At 37.2% G+C, this 20120-nt stretch overlaps 1 protein-coding gene across 1 annotated transcript in view; it reads left to right on the top strand.

The window, feature by feature from the left end:
* The window catches only part of LOC106109087 (protein outspread-like), a gene marked incomplete at its 3' end in the record, with an annotated part of 201993 nt that overhangs the window by 178286 nt on the left and 3587 nt on the right, over positions 1-20120 (top strand). The window contains exons 4-6 of the mRNA XM_013290490.1: positions 9737-9925; positions 14362-14434; positions 14783-14973. Of these exons, the coding sequence (XP_013145944.1) occupies positions 9737-9925; positions 14362-14434; positions 14783-14973 (453 nt within the window). The remainder of the gene's footprint in view (positions 1-9736; positions 9926-14361; positions 14435-14782; positions 14974-20120) is intronic.

The following is a 20120-nucleotide window of genomic DNA, read 5'->3' as shown; positions in this document are numbered from 1 at the left end:
CCTGTCTTCTGTGTGGTCGTGGTATTACACCGGGCGTGCCGGCCCATTCGTGCTAAGATGTTAAAGCGGGCACTACCACTGTTAAAATATATTTATTCCGATTAATTTTCGTAGTAATACGAAGTCGCGGGCAAAAGCTATAGTCAAAAGAAATGATTGAACATTAATATGTGAATCTATTAATCAGTAACATAGTCAACATTTAACTGTAAATGTTAACTTTGTACCGCATTAACCTCTGCGATAAAACAAGGTTAAACAGGCGTCGTGTTAGGTGACAATATTGACGCCTGACTTGTAAACAGTTCGAGACGACACGTGTCGTCAAACAAGTCGTATGTTCAAGAAACGGTATATTATATTAGCAAGAGTAAAAATAGAAAAGCATTTTAGTTCGTCTATATATCCTTTTCACAACGTACAAAGGACCTTGTACATAAACCAATAAGGATACTTAATCTAGTGGGTGTAATGCTGGGTCTCTGAAGTTGCTGTTTCGTTACCTAGTGATGCATCATTGTCAGGTTGACCTAAGTTTCAATGGTGTAAAACTCGAGCTACGTAGTTAGGAACAATTCATGAAGTTATCAAAAAACATTTACGAATGGTTAAATGTAGCTGGGAAACCGAACATCAGCCTAACTAAATTAACAGTTCACTAGCGCGCTATTTTTAATGTCACAAAGTTCTCTTTTGTAATGTACTGTACTAGATATCAACTGACAAACGCAGAAATATTAGAAATGGTAGTAAATTCAGAACAAAGACAGAAAATAGCAAGTATGTATACACAGTTGTACTGGACTGTCATGTAACGAAATACGTTTCACAAACACGCAGTCAAAACACATAAATCTATTCAAACGTACTTAAGCGTCTCAGTTAAGGGCCGAAACAACTATCGACGCGTAATGCGATCAAAGTGGATTAACTGATTGCCCGGCGGGGGGCAGGGGAAGTGCAGCGGGCCCTTAGCACGTCGGCTGAGCTTAGTTTTGGTTCGAGTGTCACTTGCTTTGAAGTGGGCCGAAGGGCGCAACATGTTTATGTTAATCCGACTTTATATCGCTTAGGATTCTTACACACTATGTATATTATAGAAGACTAGCTGTTGCCCGCGACACCGTCCGCGTGGAATTAAAAAAACCAAAAGTAGTCTGTTACTAAGTGTAATCGGCTCAGTAGTATTTCAATTTTAATACATACTTAAATACAAATCTCTCTTCGGTCTGATGGTCTGAGATTTTTCCGAACTTTTTGTATCTTAGTTATCTATACTATTATAATAAAGCGTAAACACACATTACTTTGTTGCCTAAGATGTCAGCAATCACAGCATATTTTCGAATAACTCTTTTTTTAATAAAAAGTCCTATACTTACGTCACGCTTTAGGCTATAAATTTTCACGCCATTAAACTTAGGAGTTAAATATTTTGGATAAAAACCCTAATGTGGGAAAGAGACCATAAGTTGCTGCCAACATCAAGGAAGTAAGATTGCCATTGTAAGGTAATTGGTATTTTGACATTTGCAATTGAGAATTTGACAAATGCAAACAATAAATTTATAATTTCATGCGGATGAAGCCGCAAGCGAACATCTAGTAGTAAAAATAAATCTGGATTTCAGTATAGCGAGTTGTATAAAATGTAGAGAACGAAACGTTTCAAATTAACTCGCCAACATATGCAGGTCAATTACCTTGCGGGTTACCGGACACAAGCACTCATGTTGAAATCCGTTGCTGTTGTTTGCCAAAAATACATTTTAATTAAACAAATAAAGCGCGTGAAATCAGCTTCATTGTTTAACTAAAACATTATATTTTAGAATAATGTTAGTTAGAATTTTCATAATGTTCTATTCTGTAAAATGTACTCAATAAACATACGACTATACGAAAATAAATAAGATATTTACGCACTAATATTTTCCCTTCCTGAACGTCACCTCCACATCTAATCCATTTTCCCTTCCCTTCATATCCTTACTAGAGAAGGTTAGAAAGGGAAAGGGATTAAAATTAGGCTTCCGGCACACATTTAATCGCGTTTATTGTATGCAGCTTAGAACCCGCACCGTATGGGATGTTACTCCGGAAGTGTCACGCAGACAATGCCCTATTGTGTCCGGTAATTACACCGGACTCGAGCCGGCGACATCACTGTTTGCCCCACTTTTGTAACTCTCCACAATATCCTGTCGATGTAACGTAGTATATACATGATCCTAATACAAAGATACCTATTACATTCACATTTCAATTAGATATATATATTTTTTATTTTAGTTCGATAGTTGTAACTTGTATTTCGGAATACATTACTTAATTTAACACTAGCGTCCCGCCCTTGTTTTGCATGTGTCTTCTTGAATTATTCTATCTATTAAAAAAAACTGCATTAAAATTCATTGCGTAGTTTTAAAGATCTAAGCATACATAGGGTCAGAGAGACTACTGGAAGCTACTATCTATACTAATTTCGAGGAGAGATTCGTATTTTTGTATATATTGAAATAAATCAACAACTACTGGGCCGAATTTCAAAATTCTTTCACCATTAGAGAGGTAATTTATCTGTGAGTAACATAGACTATGTTTTTATTGTTTTTTTATTTCATGTGGGCGAAGTCGAGACCAACAGCTTGTGTATTATATTATGAATTGATTGTTTCTGACGAAGTTGACTTCTTATCGTCCTCACTGCATAGTTTAAAGCGTAATCTATACCTTTAAAATGAAAACATTACTATTGTACAGGGTCCTTTACATGCCACATTTCATATTGTCCCATTACAATACAATAAGCAATCAAGTTACGAATAAATAAAGCCTTGCCCAGACCCATCTCACCGTCTTTTAATTGGGTGGCCATTGTATGAATTTTTCTCATTGTATCAAAATATTTATTATTACATTTACGACTCCATAATTTGTGCATGGGATCGGCTTTAAGTATGCAATATTAACATTAAGCTTATATTAGCTATTACACGCGATTTTGCCTGCATTTAATTAATAAAAAATGTATTTTAACTACTTAGGAATGCGCTATCATCTATCTGCGCTATCATACTTTAATCTATCTAATTTTAGAGCCCGTTTTAACATCTTCGCACGAATGGGCCGGCTCGCCCGGTGTAATACCACTACCACACAGAAAACAGGTGTGAAGTGGAACCTATTCCGCGTTTCGTCTGATGAGTGTGGTGCCGGAGGCCTAATTTTAGTCCCTTTCCCGTCCCACCTTATTCTTATAAGAAAAGGATTGGATGGGAAAGTGGATTTGACGGTGGAGGAGACGCAGAGAAAGGGGAAACATCCTCTTTATGCGGGTCTCCTCCTCCGTCGATTTAGGGTAGGCAATGCATCTGCAATTGCGGATGTCTATGGGCAGCGGTCGCTTCGCCATTTGAGCGGATTTAGGTGGCCGCTTGCTCGTTTGCCACCTTTTTGTATAAAAAAAAGAGGTTATTAATAACAAACATTTAAAATCTTCGAAAGATTAGTAAGATTTGACTAACACTAACATTTATAACCTTTGTGAGATGAAAGAGTTAACACGAGCAGATATTTTTAATATTGTTTCGTTATATAGACATCTAAATTGGCGTATGCGAAATCGAAGTTCGATTAATTAAAACCACTTTTATAATCGTTTCGCGTAATACATGGATGTTGATTGCGGCGCGGCTTTGATTTATCTCTGTTTAACGCTCCTCAAATCGTTTATACTAAAGTGAAAGTTAAATTACGTAAAGTGTTAATATCTTGCAAAACTATATTTATAGATGAAATTGGCTGATTGACTATGTAATATTACTGATTTATTAATCTATTTTACTGGCATATGTTAAATATTTTGTGCAACAGAATGCATGCAACATTCGATTTATTATTAATCATTTCTTAAGTAATGTTTAAATCATAATATTTAATTTATATAATAACTAGCGTTCCCCCGCAACTCTGTGTTGAATTAAGAAAAAAACAAAAGTGAGTATCCTATGTTTTCTTCCAGATTATCCTCTACGTCTATGCCAAATTTCTTCGAGATACGTCAAACCGTTCAGGCTACAAACACAAACATCCATCCGTCCAAACTTTCGCATTTATAATATTAGTAAGGTATTACAAAAAGATGGAGTATTGTTTATTAAGGGAAACCTTTAAAAAGATTACCATATTGGACAGCGATTTAAATTTTTCGAAAGCAATAAAATCTCAAAAAGACACTTATAAGCGCATGTACAAATGAAAATAATCACATATGGTAGATGTTTATTTCATTGGAGAAAGGAAAGTATTGTTGAACCGAAAAGGTACCGAATTTAAACCAACTAAATGTCAGTACGGAGAGACAGGACACTGGAGATTAAAATAAAAAGTTAAACTGGACGTTACGAAGTTTCTCAAACATGAGATTCACTGCTATTGATAGGCGGATAAGAACACAACTATGCAAATTACGAATCGGATTTTAAATTTTTAGGAGACAACGATTTGATTGATTTCAAAGTTGAATTAATTCGTATTTTGACGTATCCTGTAGATTTTTATCTTTAAACAAGAAAGTTTAAACAACTTTGCTTGTCATATGTACCGGAAGATTATAGTTAAAAAAATAAAGAAGTTTTTAAGCCCAAGTAACATTTTCTCTAGACCCATTTAACATAGCATTAAACAACATGAGTCGCATTATAAATGAGGCATAAATATTGGCTTGAGAAAACGTACTGGCATAAACGGTTAATCTGACGGAGGGGCTATCAGCGTGTCGCACGAAATAGTCGTTCGAGATGAAGTCGTACCGTGTGGTAATGCGTTCCACATACGCTAACGATTGGAGACAACCACGCCTGATCTTTACGGCTAATATATTGGAGACTTGGATTGCTACATTATAACTCCTAGGGTTCCATGGGTTATTTTTATTTTAATTGATTAAAAATTGTAACGTCTCGAATGCTAGGCAATGGGTTTTATCGCTTTTTACAATGGATTTTTACTTTATTTATTTACTAGTTGTTACTCGCGACTTCGCCCACGTAAAATTAAATATAATAAAAAAAATATTAGTCTGTATTACCTACAGATAAATTACCTTTCTAACGGTGAAGGAATTTTTAAAATCGACCCAGCGGTTTTTTAGTTATTTCAGTACGTACCAAAATACAGAATTTATTTGTTTATTGATGCTAAATACTATTTACGGACTTAAAAACTGTAATGAAAGGTTTAAAAAAATTGAAGGTATAATTAAAAAAAAAACTTTCAGTGGCTGTCTTGTATGTTGGTCATTATTGTTTATGTGGCTGGGTCGATTAACATGGTTGTGGAAGTAATTTATAACGCAGTGGCAACCCTGCGTAAAGGTTACGAACGCGCAAATCGAGCAACACCAGCTAACGTATCTCGGATCAGTAAACCTCATTGCTGTTAACCTTCTTAATAAATTACATAGTAAAGAGGGTAACATATCTAATTGTTATTTTAATAATTAAGATAAGTATAAATAAAAGTTTGTTATAAAAAATGGTTGTTCATTTTGTTTACGCATTTCCGTTTGTCTGGTTGGCATTATTGCATCCGTTTTGAAAACTAGTTACCATTAGAAAATCGTACAAAGGCTTGTCCATTAAGGTTCACAGTTAACAAGTAACTAAAACTAACCAACGGCTTTCGTTTGTCTGTTCGCTCCACTTTTGACTACGTAAATCAGATACGCAGCGTGTATCAACGGGGAGGGTGGAGGGAGGGAGGCGGGTCTGAATTATTGTATGACGGCGGACTGTTTTATCACTTCGCCAGCACTTGTAGAAATGTAACAGCTCGTTAATTTGAGCTTTCTATTTTAGCTATCAACAGTGATATTTTATTTACGACCAGTCGCAATATTATATCTAATCATAGGTAATAATGCAATGCAAGATATTTATTACTATGTTTACTCTAACATACGCATTATAGACTGTCTATATTATGTACTTCTAGCTTGATTCAATTATTATTTTAGCATCTCTGATGTTTTGTACATAACCTTTTGCTGACGACTTCCTCCACTCCTTAAGCATAGTCATCAAACTTCCCTCAATACATTTATATCAATAAAATTCCATTACGTAGTATTCTAAGATATCAATGTCCGTGACGCAATTGTCGGGGAATTCCGCCGATGCATCTCGTCTGGGCGCCGCGAGCTGGCGACCTTCGCTGAGATGTGCTGATAGCCCGCGCGTAGGCACAGCCCCCACAATGGGATACACGATTACTTATTCTAGGTCACGGATGTTGCATCAGATTTATAACAATTTGAGAAAAGAAAAAAAGTTCTAAGTACCAACTAATACATTCTACTTTTATGTTAATTTACTAACATTTCCTTTAACCATTCCAACTAAGCTCTAGGCTTGTGCTAGGATATGGTTCACGACAATAGTCGAATGGCAGGATTCGAACCCTCGACCGCGAGATCGGTAGTCCGTTCCCAAAACTATGAAGCTATTGGCACTTAAAGCTTTACCTTATTAAATACGAGAAACACATTCAAAGACAGATTTAGCATTACCGACGCCCTGGGCGGGATGTCTACGGTGCCTTCTAACTTCAATATTAATCCCTATGCAAGGAGGTTGTTTATGCCTCTGTGCCTCTTTATGTCCGGCATCCTAGGCATTCGCCCCATCTCACCCAACCCTAAAGCTGGTTACATTATACCAAAAGTCATAAACATTTTAAACTTTTTAAAAATACATAAACACAGTTAAATACGTTCGTTTAAACTCCCTGCAGCTAATGAGTACTAAAGACAAGTTCGTAAAAATTAACGTTGCTACTATTCCTGGTCACAGAATAAGGCCTAGCACACATTACGACAATTTGCATCCGACGCGGTCGCGGGCTGAGTGCAACGCTCAAATTACCGACGCTGACACACTGGATAAGGGTGCGCGTTTAGGACAGAAGAGAGCGGGAACAATCATTTATTTAAAAAAGATGAAATTATAATACTATTTTAGATACAATTTGCACATTACGCTTATGTGATTAACGGTAATATCTTGACGTATTTAGTAGATAAAAATCAGAGAATACTAATAAATAACAAAAGTAAATATTTGAAAAACAAAAACTTCTTCTACTAATAAAATATTACATTTACTAAATTTGTAAATGATGACAATCCGGAAAAAAAACTCATCGAGTTATACGTAATGGTTTATTAGCGCCTACTTTAATACGGAAGTGAGAGTGGAACATAATTTATACGAGTAAAATTGTAATCATAAAGATGTAGCAATTAAGAAGTATTCTAAATGTTACTGTAGATACAAAGTATACAGATAAAAGTAGGGTTCCATCGATTGTAACTAATTGATTAGAAAGAAAACTTTAAAATCATAATAGTCTGTTGATTTAATTTTATATCTAAAGCACATTAAATTACATAGTGGTCAACGATAACGCGAGTAAATTCGTTGAATCACTTAATAGATTTGTAGAACCACAAATCGTTGCTCTACACTCTCCACTTACCACTATAATCGCTGCATAACGGTTACATAAAACGAGCAGTTATAAATAGAGGTTTGCATATTTAATTTAACAGCTTACAAGGTCCAGTCTCGATAAACAATGATTAGCCAACGTCGTGGATAAGGACGCCCGGGAACTGGGGAACCCGTCTGGAGACTGTGGAGCCAAGACTTAAGAACTCAGGAAGGGGAAAAGAACTAACGTACCTTATCTGCTCACCATAATTCATTTTACGATAAAACTTATTCAATTTTTAATTCGCTAAATCATATATTAATCTTAAATATCCGATCTTATCTCAACTTTTTTTAAGGTTTTATGTCCCTAATGGACTATTGTTTATGCTAGGATTTTTTGTATTCAAGATTATAGTATAATTAATGATACTCTATTATAAAAGCACGTGCCTTTTGACTTTAACAAATAGTTCCATAGTACCGTTCGCATGTGCGTGGTATTGCGGCATCGCCCCGGCTATAAACACGTCTCCAACACTACTCCCGCTGAAATAGGAATACAACTGTAAGAAATTCCTACCGCTCACCATTGAATTGCTATCTCCGTTTATCCCGCTACATCGGGAATTATAGGAGTTAAGTGACCACGCCACGGGACATGGGAACCATTGCGTAATGTGAATTATTATGCGACTTGCACCAATTGTACTGTCTTGCTGTAATTCCGCACCAACGTTCACTACATTGCTGTAATCTGCATGTGATCGTTTGTATTTAACATATTGCGCGTATTGTATGCTGATTGCTTTCGATTTCAGATTTTTCTCACAAGTACCGCGAAGACATTAATGACATTGATCTACTTGCGACCAGTTGTCAAATTAGACCATTTTCGGGGACAGCGAAAGTCTTTATAAATCTCGTTATCTCCGAAATGTCTCATTGTCGAAAGTCGATCGATAAATTTTGATTAAACATTCGTACGGAGCGTTCGTTAATTTAAATTGATTAAAGCGACCGGGTCTCGGGTCTGGGGTCTCGTGTACGGTTTCATTTTCACTTTTTTTTAATCACCGGTGGTTTTGTCATGTCTCTTGTCTGATGTCTCCGTTCCAATAATTTTGCCGAAAAATAACCTTAAAGGTCAGGTAAAATTTACGTTATTATGCTGACCTGAGTGACATTGCATCGAAATATTCAGTTCAATTAAAAAATGAAACCGGATAAGTGCATGTCGTTGTATTATTATGGTAGTTTGAATGAATTTAAATGTGTCGGCGCCATAAGAATTCAAATCAGAGTACAGTTATCATGCGAACGTTATAGTCGTGATAAGAGAGTGAAGTGTATGATTAGGGCTAGGAGAGCGGTCGCCCCGTGCGGGCTAACTGTAGCCATTTGCATACCGCTAGGATAAGCACCGGCGCGCGCTGATAAATGCTCAATTACACCGCGCGATGAAACCAGAGCCGGCGCGGGTCAAGTGCACGAGGACGGGGCCTCAAGGTCAGCCCCGCGATCATTGTATTCTGATCTTGTTTGCGGAAAAATTCCAAGGTCACTCGGATTCCACGCTTCACCTACCTCATGATCAAATGTTATTAGTTTACAACAATTAGATTCAGATAAACGAGTTAGATATATGTTTGAAACGTAATTTCAGACGGTACCTTAAACTCTGGTTAAGTTTTAATAGCAAGTTATAAAATCTTAATCGAGCTCTTAATGAAGGCAAAAGTAATTACCAGAGTCATTGTGAAGTACTGAGAGTAAGTGTAGATGGCGCTGGGTGCGCGGCGTATTAGCGGGACGTTGAGTAACCGTGCAGCACCCGGGGCTCGTCCGTCATACCGCTAGCCGCTAGCTGCTAGCCTAGAAGCTATTTCTAGCCGGCACCAGTAACCGCACGCATTCGTCTGCAGCACCGCCTGTGGTTTCGCAACGTTCGCCAACTTAGAAATATCATCGGCCATAACTCTAAATTAACACATTCCCGACGGAACATTTCTCAAAATTACCCTAAGTCTGAGAACTGCTCGCCTGTTTAATTGCGCCATTAGTATTGCAACTTGAACTATTTTAATATGCCTACATTAGGATTTTATTCTGACAAATGGATTTAGTTCTTTTGCATCTTTTCATTTATTTGCTTATATGAGAAACAAACAACTTTATCATTCACACACTTGATACATTAAAGCATTGTAAATTATTGACAATTTTCCATGTCTTGTTTGCAGCCAGACACAGTCCCGCAGGCGAGCGTAGACATGACGTCCGTGCTGGAGGTTAGCGAGGCGGATGGAGTGACGGGGCACGCACACAGCCTCGCCATCACATCGCCCGATCGCGTCACCTTCGTCAAAGGCACCAGCCGCGAGGAGGCGCGCTGGTGGGCCGACATACTCAGCATGTACCCCAGGAGTAAGGTAAGATACAAAATTAACATCTAATTACACTTCAAATTCTTATGATAAGAAGACAAACAATTACAAACGCGGTTGCATGAATTTAATGTCGTAAAGTAGTAGATACAGCTAAAATAATTGTCACTGCCTCAAACATGCACAAACATAATACGATTGGTATAACTGTAATAACTAATCATGTTACCAATTATTCGTGCAATTTGAATAACTCCGTGCATAATGAGGGCTGGCCGCTGCAGCCGCGCATGAGTTCACAAGTGAAACGCTCAATCTCGTATCATTAAACGGGCAGTTATTATTGAGTCGTGTTGTTGCGGCATTAATTCATCGCGGCTCTCATGCATGCCCTCGTTGCGGTCAGTAAGGAAACGTCCGCGTTCGCCGAGCCCGAAATACAGTGTTTACATGTCTAAACGCCCGACAAGCTATTTAATGAGATGTGGAGACTTCCCGAAGTGCGCTTGCGCATTTTCCTTATTACTATTCTGCGTCATACGCATATAGACTGCACGGTTGATGACCTGAGTAGATGCTTGTGTTAATATAATTTAGATGCAAACTGCGTAGAAGCTTTTACAGTCTATTTTTTAATGACAATGACAGCTTCGCATCACAATTTCTAAAACACAACGTATTGTTACATGTGTAGAGGTATAGATAGTACGTTGATTCGTCATGCACCTGAGCCATGTATAGAGGGAGGCAAGGACGCGAGGCGTCACGCAGGCGAGCGCATTGTGCTCGTATAGAGTTACAGCTTGCAGATCGGGTTACGTAGCGGGCGCGCCACGCTCCACGCTGTTGTCGGATGGACAGGTGCGAGTTGTAATTGGAACGAAACTGTCTGTAAATGTTTTTGCAAGAGACAACAGACAAGAAAAGATAAAAGACATCGGTCTAAAGATATTTGGCTGAATTTTTAAGAATATTTTTTTTAAATACACCATTTTTAATGGACTTCCATAACATAAACGTTTATTGAATTTGAAATTCTTGAACATATCTTTTTAGAATAGTGTTAAAAAGACATTAAAGTCTGGCTTGGGTTTTATACTGTTAGTGTTAAAGACTTGGACTTTTTAAAATAGCAATCTACAAGATGGTAGTAATTAAGCGAATATATCGCACTTCAATTTATCCAGATCCGATACGGGACAATCTAATTCAGCAATTGAGGATAATGGATACTTGATCGAGTCCAGTTAATCGTTTCGGCGGCTTTTGTTGCGATTAACCTAATTGGAGAAAATAGATCATATTCATCAGGACAATTTAAGAATTGCTCGAAGAATCAAAAAGAAATCTATCATACTAATTTATTTATTGAGAATTTTATACATATTGTCGTTAAAACATTGATAGATTGCTTCCCATCATAGACACTTCGACGAGGCGATGTGACGTTTAGAAAAAAAATCACGTCTCCGTCCGGCATGTGTGAAAAAGTACCACTATACGTCGCCATTTTAAATTTTAGTGCCACCAAGTGTCAGTGCTGCTGATACGAATCGGATCTTTTTTCCACATCACAGATATCAAAGCCAATACTTAAGTAGTAGAGACAGCGGAACTTTTTGTTTAAAGATACCTATGGAATAGTTTTCAATTAGATTTTTATTTTATGACACGCGAAGCCTATGAACCTTTTAATGGTGAACAATATTTAAATTTAAGTTACTCAATTGATCGTCTTCGACAATTATTTGCTTCATCCCGCAGCGCTTGTTGCGACTTTCAATTCAGCATTGTTGATGCCGAGAGCACACATGAGACATTGCGTTCAAACCGGTTGTTATCACATACATCTATGATGTCGACGTAAATGTCTGGAGCAATAAGAAAATAATTACCCATCTACACTTTCTATCATTACGCGTTTGAAACTGATCTTAATGTGGTTTAGCTTTCTTCAGCAATTACAAAATATCACGATTCCCGAACATTTTGTGTTAAGTCTACCGTTATCTAATACATTTCATGAGATACTCCAGATGTTTTATGAAATTCTGAGACTGTTTCCAAAATAGATCATGCAAAAACTACGTTATAGGAATGCAATCAACAAGGAAACATGGGAAAATAAAAAAGCGATTTCTTTTGTAAATTGCGTAAAGAGTTTTTTATGGAGCACGCGGAAATATTGTCGGACGTCACATTCTTTGCGACGCGACTGTCCTTACATGGTTGACGAGGAAATGTGATAGAAATTCCCTAGCAATTAGCGCTGTACCTATCTGGACAGATTTAGCTCGGCGGGTTAATTAAAATTCTTCATTTTGTTCCTTAATGAAGCTGCAAGGTTTAGACATAGTCTCTCTTTATTCACGCATAAAAGCGTAACACCTTTGAGTAAACGATTGTCGATTGTTTCGCAGCCAATTCAACTGCTTAGTTTTTTAACTAAAATCGAGTAGTGTGCGCACATCCATATAAGCTTATAGGAATCAAAGCTAGACCAAACGGTTGTGCGATAGTTTAGTTCTAGCTGTGCGCACGCTCTTAATTTTCGTATCTTTGTTGTGTATTTGTCTGATGCTAACATTTTACTACCAAATTATCAAATTTTTTTAATGAAAAAGAAATCAGTCTGATTGCAATGTGTTTAAAGGGCGCTGGCAACTTTTTATGAACAGTTTTCGGGGTTTTAGAGTAGCTAGCTGCCCCCTCTGACGCCCATGAAGTCTGGTAAAAACATGTTTTGAATTTTATCCAATTCTAAAACATCTTTATAACGGGAACATTATTTATTACATCATAAAAATGTATATTTTAATGATTTTACTATGATATTTCGGTCTTTAAGTCGCAATTTCTAATTCAACACGGCCGCCGACCGCATCACCAACATAATAATGTAACAGGACGATGCAATTACTTATATTATATGTCATAAAAAGCAAATTTTGCATCGACATTTGGCATATAAGAGTTCATCGCCCTATGTTGAGGTATCCAATCAAATCTATGTTATGTATAATGGTATTCAAACTTTATGGCTGCTCGAAATTTCTAACTAGACGCGAGTTAACACAATTTACAAAATGGGAAGGATGTAAGAGGTTGCAGACGTATGCGCTTTCCTTCACCAGCTATTGCTTGGCTAATCTGGGTTGGCTGGCTTACATTCGCATAAGACAAGCCCCTGTTAAGTTTGAATATTACAATAGTAACGGTGCGGCAGCAGTACAGTTCTATATTGTTTTATGTTTTGCTCGATTAATTTCGTATCGCTGGCGATGTGGTCACGTACCAGCTGTAATTCTGGCCATCGTAACACCAACTCCCACATTAGCCTACGTGTTAACTACTTTAATAATATGCGCCTTCGCAAATGTTTTTGATTAAAATTTACCGCTAATATGCTGTAAGTTTTGGAACAAAATTAAAATGGAATAAACTTGAAATATTAAAGAATAGTCTTAGAGTCTTTTATCACTTTTAAATTACAGAAAAAATTTCATATTTGGCCTACTTCAAATGAAATAAATCCGGATTATTACAGTTTCAGGCCATGTAAACTATGAGTCAGTCACTTGGACACATAATTAAAACATATTTCATTGTAGAAAGGTGAGAGTTTCGAAGATATTTTTCGTGGAAGTGAGAGTTCTTTCCACTCGAGTGTGTTCGCGTCAGGTGCGGCATTCATTATTAAAGTACGGGAAGTGACTCATTGATTGTCATTTGTTATGTTTTATGATTCACGAATCCATATTTTCAACATCGATGGCAATGAACAGAGAATTCGTATGATTTTAAAACTTACCTTTGGACCGTATGCCCTGTTGCATAGAACTGATACTCGCTTGAAAAGTCATTTATCATTCTTTTAAGATCTCAATTTACTATGAAATGTTTGTAAGCATTATTTGATATTTTACAAATAAAGCAAAGCAACATGCATCGAGCCTCTAAAAGCGATGTGGCAGACGTCAATTAATCCATTAGGGTCGGCAGTATCGACAAATATCGTCCGACGGCGCACGTTAACGAGTTATGTGCTTTCGAACAATTAAACGCGTGGGTTTCTAATCGCATTTTCACATCGTTACTTCTAACAATACCGGTCGATAACGTATTGTGAACTCTATTTAATATGCAATAAAGTGTACTATCGTTGTTTTGGTGGTAAAGTTCATGGCTACATTAGCGATATCTGAGTATTAAAATCGGTGAGTGTATAATTACGTTGTAAGCACGTGTCGTAAAGCGGTGATCTGGCCGATGTTTTGTAATGCTTCACATTCTCAGACATTGATACGATGAAAGAAATCAAGATGATCTTACGAGATTAATCCTGATTATATATCTAGTGTAAAAATTGCAAAAACATGCCTATGAACACATCAAGATATATCCATAAATCTTTACCTAATTTTAATCTGATTTGCGCGTATGTTTTTTATTAAATTGGTTTTGTATTATTTTATCCACAGGGTCGACACAAACGAAACGCCACCTTCCCTGGAGGTCAGACTGGCAGCCTGCTGCAATCTTCCACAACGAGAAGTAAGTATTTTTAAAGATGTGATATCACACAGGGTATCGTAGTATCAGAGAGATTATGATCTATTATATTGTCCGTATATGCGTTCTGACATATTTTATGTCAACTTGAGAGTGCGTAAACTTTATACATAACTATCGCACGACTGTTTAGTCGCGCTTTGATTCTTTTGAGCTTATGGAGGTGCGCACACTACTCGATTTTTAGTTGTGCAACTAAACAGTTGTATTTACTGCGAAACAATTGACAATCGACAATCGCTCAGTAGAGCGATAGTTAAGTCAAAAGCGCCTGCTCTTAATATGGTGGTTGATGACGTCATTATGGTACTATATCAGCGTCGATTTCAGAGTATTCTGCGGATGCGTCGACATTGCGCGACGCGGCGGAGGGTTGCGGCGCGAGCGTGCCGCGGGCGCGGTGCTGCGCGGGCGCTACCACGTGGCCGGGGCCGCGCGTGCAGCCGCCGCAGCCAGAGATCGCCAGCCTCGCGCCGCCGCCCAACATCGATACCAAAGGTAGCCCAAATAACATTCATCCAGTAAACATTTGAATCAAGTCTGTATGTATTCTAATTTTGAGATATTATAATGTCGTTATTCAATACTGAACTGAATACTTGTGAAGTCAACCCGTAGTAGGTCGACATCGTTAACTAAAGCCTACACCCCTAACTTAGAATATATTCCAGCTCCTCAATGGGAACTTATAGTGAGCTAATAACGATGATTCGTTCAATATTTCGCGAAGTAAATTCGAAATTAACATTTAAATCTAACAGACTTAGTTCACAGTTGATTAAACTATAAAATGGGAAGCATTAATACGTTCCGTGCAAAGTTCAAACTGTACAGTTAATTCTAGGATACCTGGGAATTGTACCACCTACATAGCTCCGTAGCGAGGCTAAGCTGTGACGTCATCCCATACATCAAACGAGCATGCATCTGATAAACTGAGCTTTCGACACGAAACCTTCCCACATCACACGGCGGTGGCGCCCAGGCGAAATTTGCATTTCAAATTTCAACCCATAACTTAATACTGTAAAACTAACTAGATTGAATATACAAACTAATTTGAAGCTTAACCACATAGTTACATGATCGCCTATCGCACGAACTATCTCAAGATGCCATCATGACGTCATCTATTCTATAATTCTTAAGAGGATTTGTTGTCAACCTTGGTCCACATTCGCTGAGGAGAAACCATACAATTTGCCATGACTGTTGATTAAACTATGTACACGCCGAGTATAAAGGGCTCTAACGAAACTATTTATGCCTAATAGAGACATCATTTGATCTAACAATTAATTTATAAGCAACTAAAATTATGAAATCTTTCAAACAAAATCAATAGATTCCGATATTAGGTTTCATTTAAAACGTTGACTCGAGCTCTGTACATATTTGCTTAGTAAAATACAATCAGACTTTTTATGATAACTTAAAAGGCTAATTACGTGATGAATCTAACCTTAAGTTAGATTCCAATGTAATAACTTTGCCATAAATATACTTAATAAGAGACAAATTGGTTCCAATCGTACGGATTCAATGTAATAAAACAGCCATGATGTCGACAGTTGCAAAGGAAACGCTGAGGAATGTGCACGGCCTTGCGATGTAGGTCGCCTTAGGTCTGATTAATTACTCCCCATTACGTGCGACCTCCAGCCGTGTGGACCGCTAGCTTCGCCGGGTCGGGGTTCAAATCTGCCGTATAATATGATTTGCCTGCTGCCCGCCGCCCGTCGCCCGCCGGGCAGCGCGTGCCCGATGATTTTCCACGTCGCTCGCACTTCCATTACCGCCGCACGAACACCCTTCGATACCACGATCCATTGATCATTTTAACGCCACTTAGATATTTCGAGACGCATTAACATAATTAATATTGCCGATAATATAATCAAGAAGTTAAAGTTCGTTAAACTTTAAAGCTTGGAACGGGTTAGACACGAATGCGTTGCGTTCCGTTTCGCGGAATTACAACACACTTAGATGCAGTTTGACGCAATTTATATAAAAAAATGCAACGATATCGTGCACTTAGAAGTACATCTAGAGTATAGGAAACAAAAAACGGTTGTCGATAATGGTCATCGAACTTTACAATTATCGAAATTCAGGTCATTATTATATTCATGTGAGCGATATACATTGAAATAATACATCCGCAATTTACGAATGAATCCATTAGTACAAGTGTATGGTTTTAGCCGCAATCACTTCCAGTAAAAACCCATAATTTAATGGATATCGTGAGGCATCTACTGGGATATGTAACATAATAATTGTGCAGCACATTACGCGGTTCTCGATACACGAGTGTCGTGTGGACAAAAACAGCGCGCAATGAAACGAGGTATTGCGATAAACCACAAGAGATAGATCAATAATGATCGCTTGTGCTCGTGAACTTTTCACAAATGACTTTATACCCCTTGTCATTATAAAAAGGCACTATTATAAAATAACTAAAAAAATAAATTAAACATTTTGAATTGAGCAAAACATTGAAAGTCAAAAATGCTGTCCAATTAAAATCATTCATGTAGGTTCTTGTTGAAAATTATTATCTTAAAATAGAGTAACAGGTGCATAAGCATACGAGTTATATGATATATAAGGTAATCATCGTTGTGCAGATCTCATCGGTTTATCATAAAATTGAATCAGTTGCCGGTGAGCAGCCCGCACCGCAATACCAGCGCGCTATCAATTGCAGTCAACCGCGCCACGCCCGCACTAAGATATACTGTAACCTTTACCTAATAATTGCCAATGCACAATGCATTTTGTAATTTATTAAATGTTTATAATGTTACCCCTAATAAGAATATACTAAGAGCTTGTATGGAAGTGTGCATACTACTCGATATTAGTCGTTCAACTAAACAGTTGAATGGGCCGCGAAACAATCGACAATCGAAAGTCAAAGATGTGCCCCCGCTTTTAATGTTCTTATAATTTGGTCCTTTATAGTGCAATTAAACTTTTAAGATTTTCACTTATAGATATAACGCTCGTAATTCGTAATCTCTTTTCAATAAGAAACATAACTAATTAAGTTTGCGATGGGTAAAGCCCCTACTTCAAAGACCACGCTCCAAATTGTTATAACTAATGACTAATGACCGTAGTCCGTTGACCTCTGCTTATTGATGAGGTTGATGACGTCAAAGGTGATTGCACCTTCATAAGATTCCATTTATATAAGTGCTTCACCTTCTTGGAACCAAACCATTTGGTTTTGAGATTTTTGACTGTAGTGCCGAAGGCCTAATTTTAGTTCTTTTTCCTTTCCACCCATTTCTTAAGAGGAAGGTATGGAAAGTAAAAGTGGACTTGATGGGGGATACGCATAAGAAGGGGAAATGTCCTGTTTCTGTGCGTCTCCGTCTCCCTCGATTAAAGGTAGGCAACGAATCAGCAATTGCAGATGTCTATAGGCAGCTTTGCCAGTTTGGCAGAATCAGTTGGCCGCTTGCTCGTTTGCCACTTTATGATTTAAAAAAAGGTTCATTTGTTTTATTAGTAAGTCCTTTTCGCTTATATAATCCGAGTTTCAAACAAATGTAGAAGGAAGCCAAGGAGAAAAGTCTCTCTGTTAGCTATTAACATCTTTATCAATATTACTAGTTGTTTCGATGTTTAGCATCAAAGGAGGTCGCGAATGCACTCACATGCCACTCTCAGTGGGTGTCAATGATTTACGACAGCCATTACAACCATAAGTTGAATTATTTATATTCCATTGGCATTTTTTTTCATGTGTAAATCTTAGATCTGTCAGCCGCGACATCGAAGTGAACTAGGGTCCCTTTTCAATATTATTAATTTCGTTTAAACTCAACCGATTCTCAATAGCAGTTTATTTGCTACGGGATATTTATTACAGGTATTGTCATGCCGTTTTATGTAAGCTATAAAACTGCAAACGCAATAAATCAAACACGCCTTTTAATTTCCAATAGCGAAAGTATTTTGCGTTATACATTCAAGAAATTTACATCCATCTTATGTAAAGTTACTTCAATCTATACTAATATTATAAAGAGGAAAGATTTGTATTTCTGTATGTATTGAAATAACTCAACTACTAGGCCGATTTGAAAAATACCTACACCGTTGTAAAGGTAATTCATCTGTGAGTAACATAGGCTATATTTATTTTATTCCACGCGAAAGAAGTCCCGAGAAATTTCTTGTCTTCTATACTTAAAAACGTTGGTTGAAATCTTGGTTTATTATTTTAAAATGTTAAGGAATGGGGCAGGAACACACAAATTAAAAAATCAGCTAAACATCACTGTGAAGAGACAATTTTGATTTCATATTCTCACACTATGATTTCTAATTTAAATTCTATCAACAACATTAAAGATAACTCGACAAGTCGAGGTCGTAAGTTTAAGTATAGACTTTAAATTTCTCTGAGAAACTAAATTTATCATTGTGAAACCGCGCCTACGCCTTCAATTTCACATCGCGTTAATATTTCATAGCATAACGACACTTGCATTATTTCTAGAAAGTAATAAATGTCCATGTTTTAATTATGAACAAGGAATGAATGCAAATATTATAATTATTTTATTAGACGTGTAATTCGTTCGTGATGATATTTTACAATCGCTAGGTTATGTCTCACGAATGTGCATAAATTGGAACGTCATGTTATGAACGACAGAATATGATTATTGCTTCGACATTCATTTGTTTGTGCAGTTTTTACTTGTAAGTCTTAATAGCTATCGCCCGCGACTCCGTCCGCGTGGAATTAAAAAAAAAAAAAACAAAAGTAAGTAGCCTGTGTTCTTCCAGACTGTCCTCTACATCTATACCAAATCTCATCGAAATCCGTTCAGCCGTTTAGGCTACAAACTCTAACAAACATCCATCTATCCATCTAAACTTTCGCATTTATAATATTATAGCATGATGTCTTATGCGCGGTTCACACACTTGCCCAGTACAGTTGGGAATTAGCACTGAATAACTGGACTGTCTATCAACTGGCACAGTGAGTAACTGGCACCAAGTCCATACAATTTATGACGGTACAACTGTACTGGCTAAGTGTGAACTAGGCATTAACTTATAACTTTAAATTCGAATTGCTTATCAATCCTGTTTGTTAATAAAATGATGGTTTTCTACTTTTGTTTCAGTCTTACAAAAGCTAAATTCAGATGTCCTAGTATTGAACTTCACTTTTATTAGGATATTATAACAGTAATTTAATTTCTATCTTCATTAAAATGTTTTTAACATTTAAGAGGCACAGTTTTTATGTTTTTCTGGTGGTTCGTAAACTTAAATAAGACATTTCATCCGATTGCAAGTTATTTTAAATAAGTAAATGATAAGTTATTATCAATAAAGTAACGACTCAACAAGTCCGATGTGTGACAGGTTCGTTAATATTATTGTATGGGTCGCGGAGTCGAGATGCTCTCCGATACTGGACGTAAATAATCGACGAAAAGGGCGCACCATTTTTATGAGGGTTTTGCTCTTGTTGTCGACCTTGCACGCGATGCCGAGGCTTACGAGCTTTGCATGATAATATTTTGGAGTTTACGTCTAAAGGCAAAACTAATTCAAGTTTATGTATGATTTCTACGGTTTATTTCATTTTGTAATCCGTTTACGAAAAGTGTGTATGTGTTTTTTT

The sequence above is a fragment of the Papilio polytes genome, unplaced genomic scaffold, assembly GCF_000836215.1.
Source record: "Papilio polytes unplaced genomic scaffold, Ppol_1.0 DF821289.1, whole genome shotgun sequence".
Lineage (NCBI taxonomy): Eukaryota > Metazoa > Arthropoda > Insecta > Lepidoptera > Papilionidae > Papilio > Papilio polytes.
This window is presented reverse-complemented; position numbering and strand designations above follow the sequence as displayed.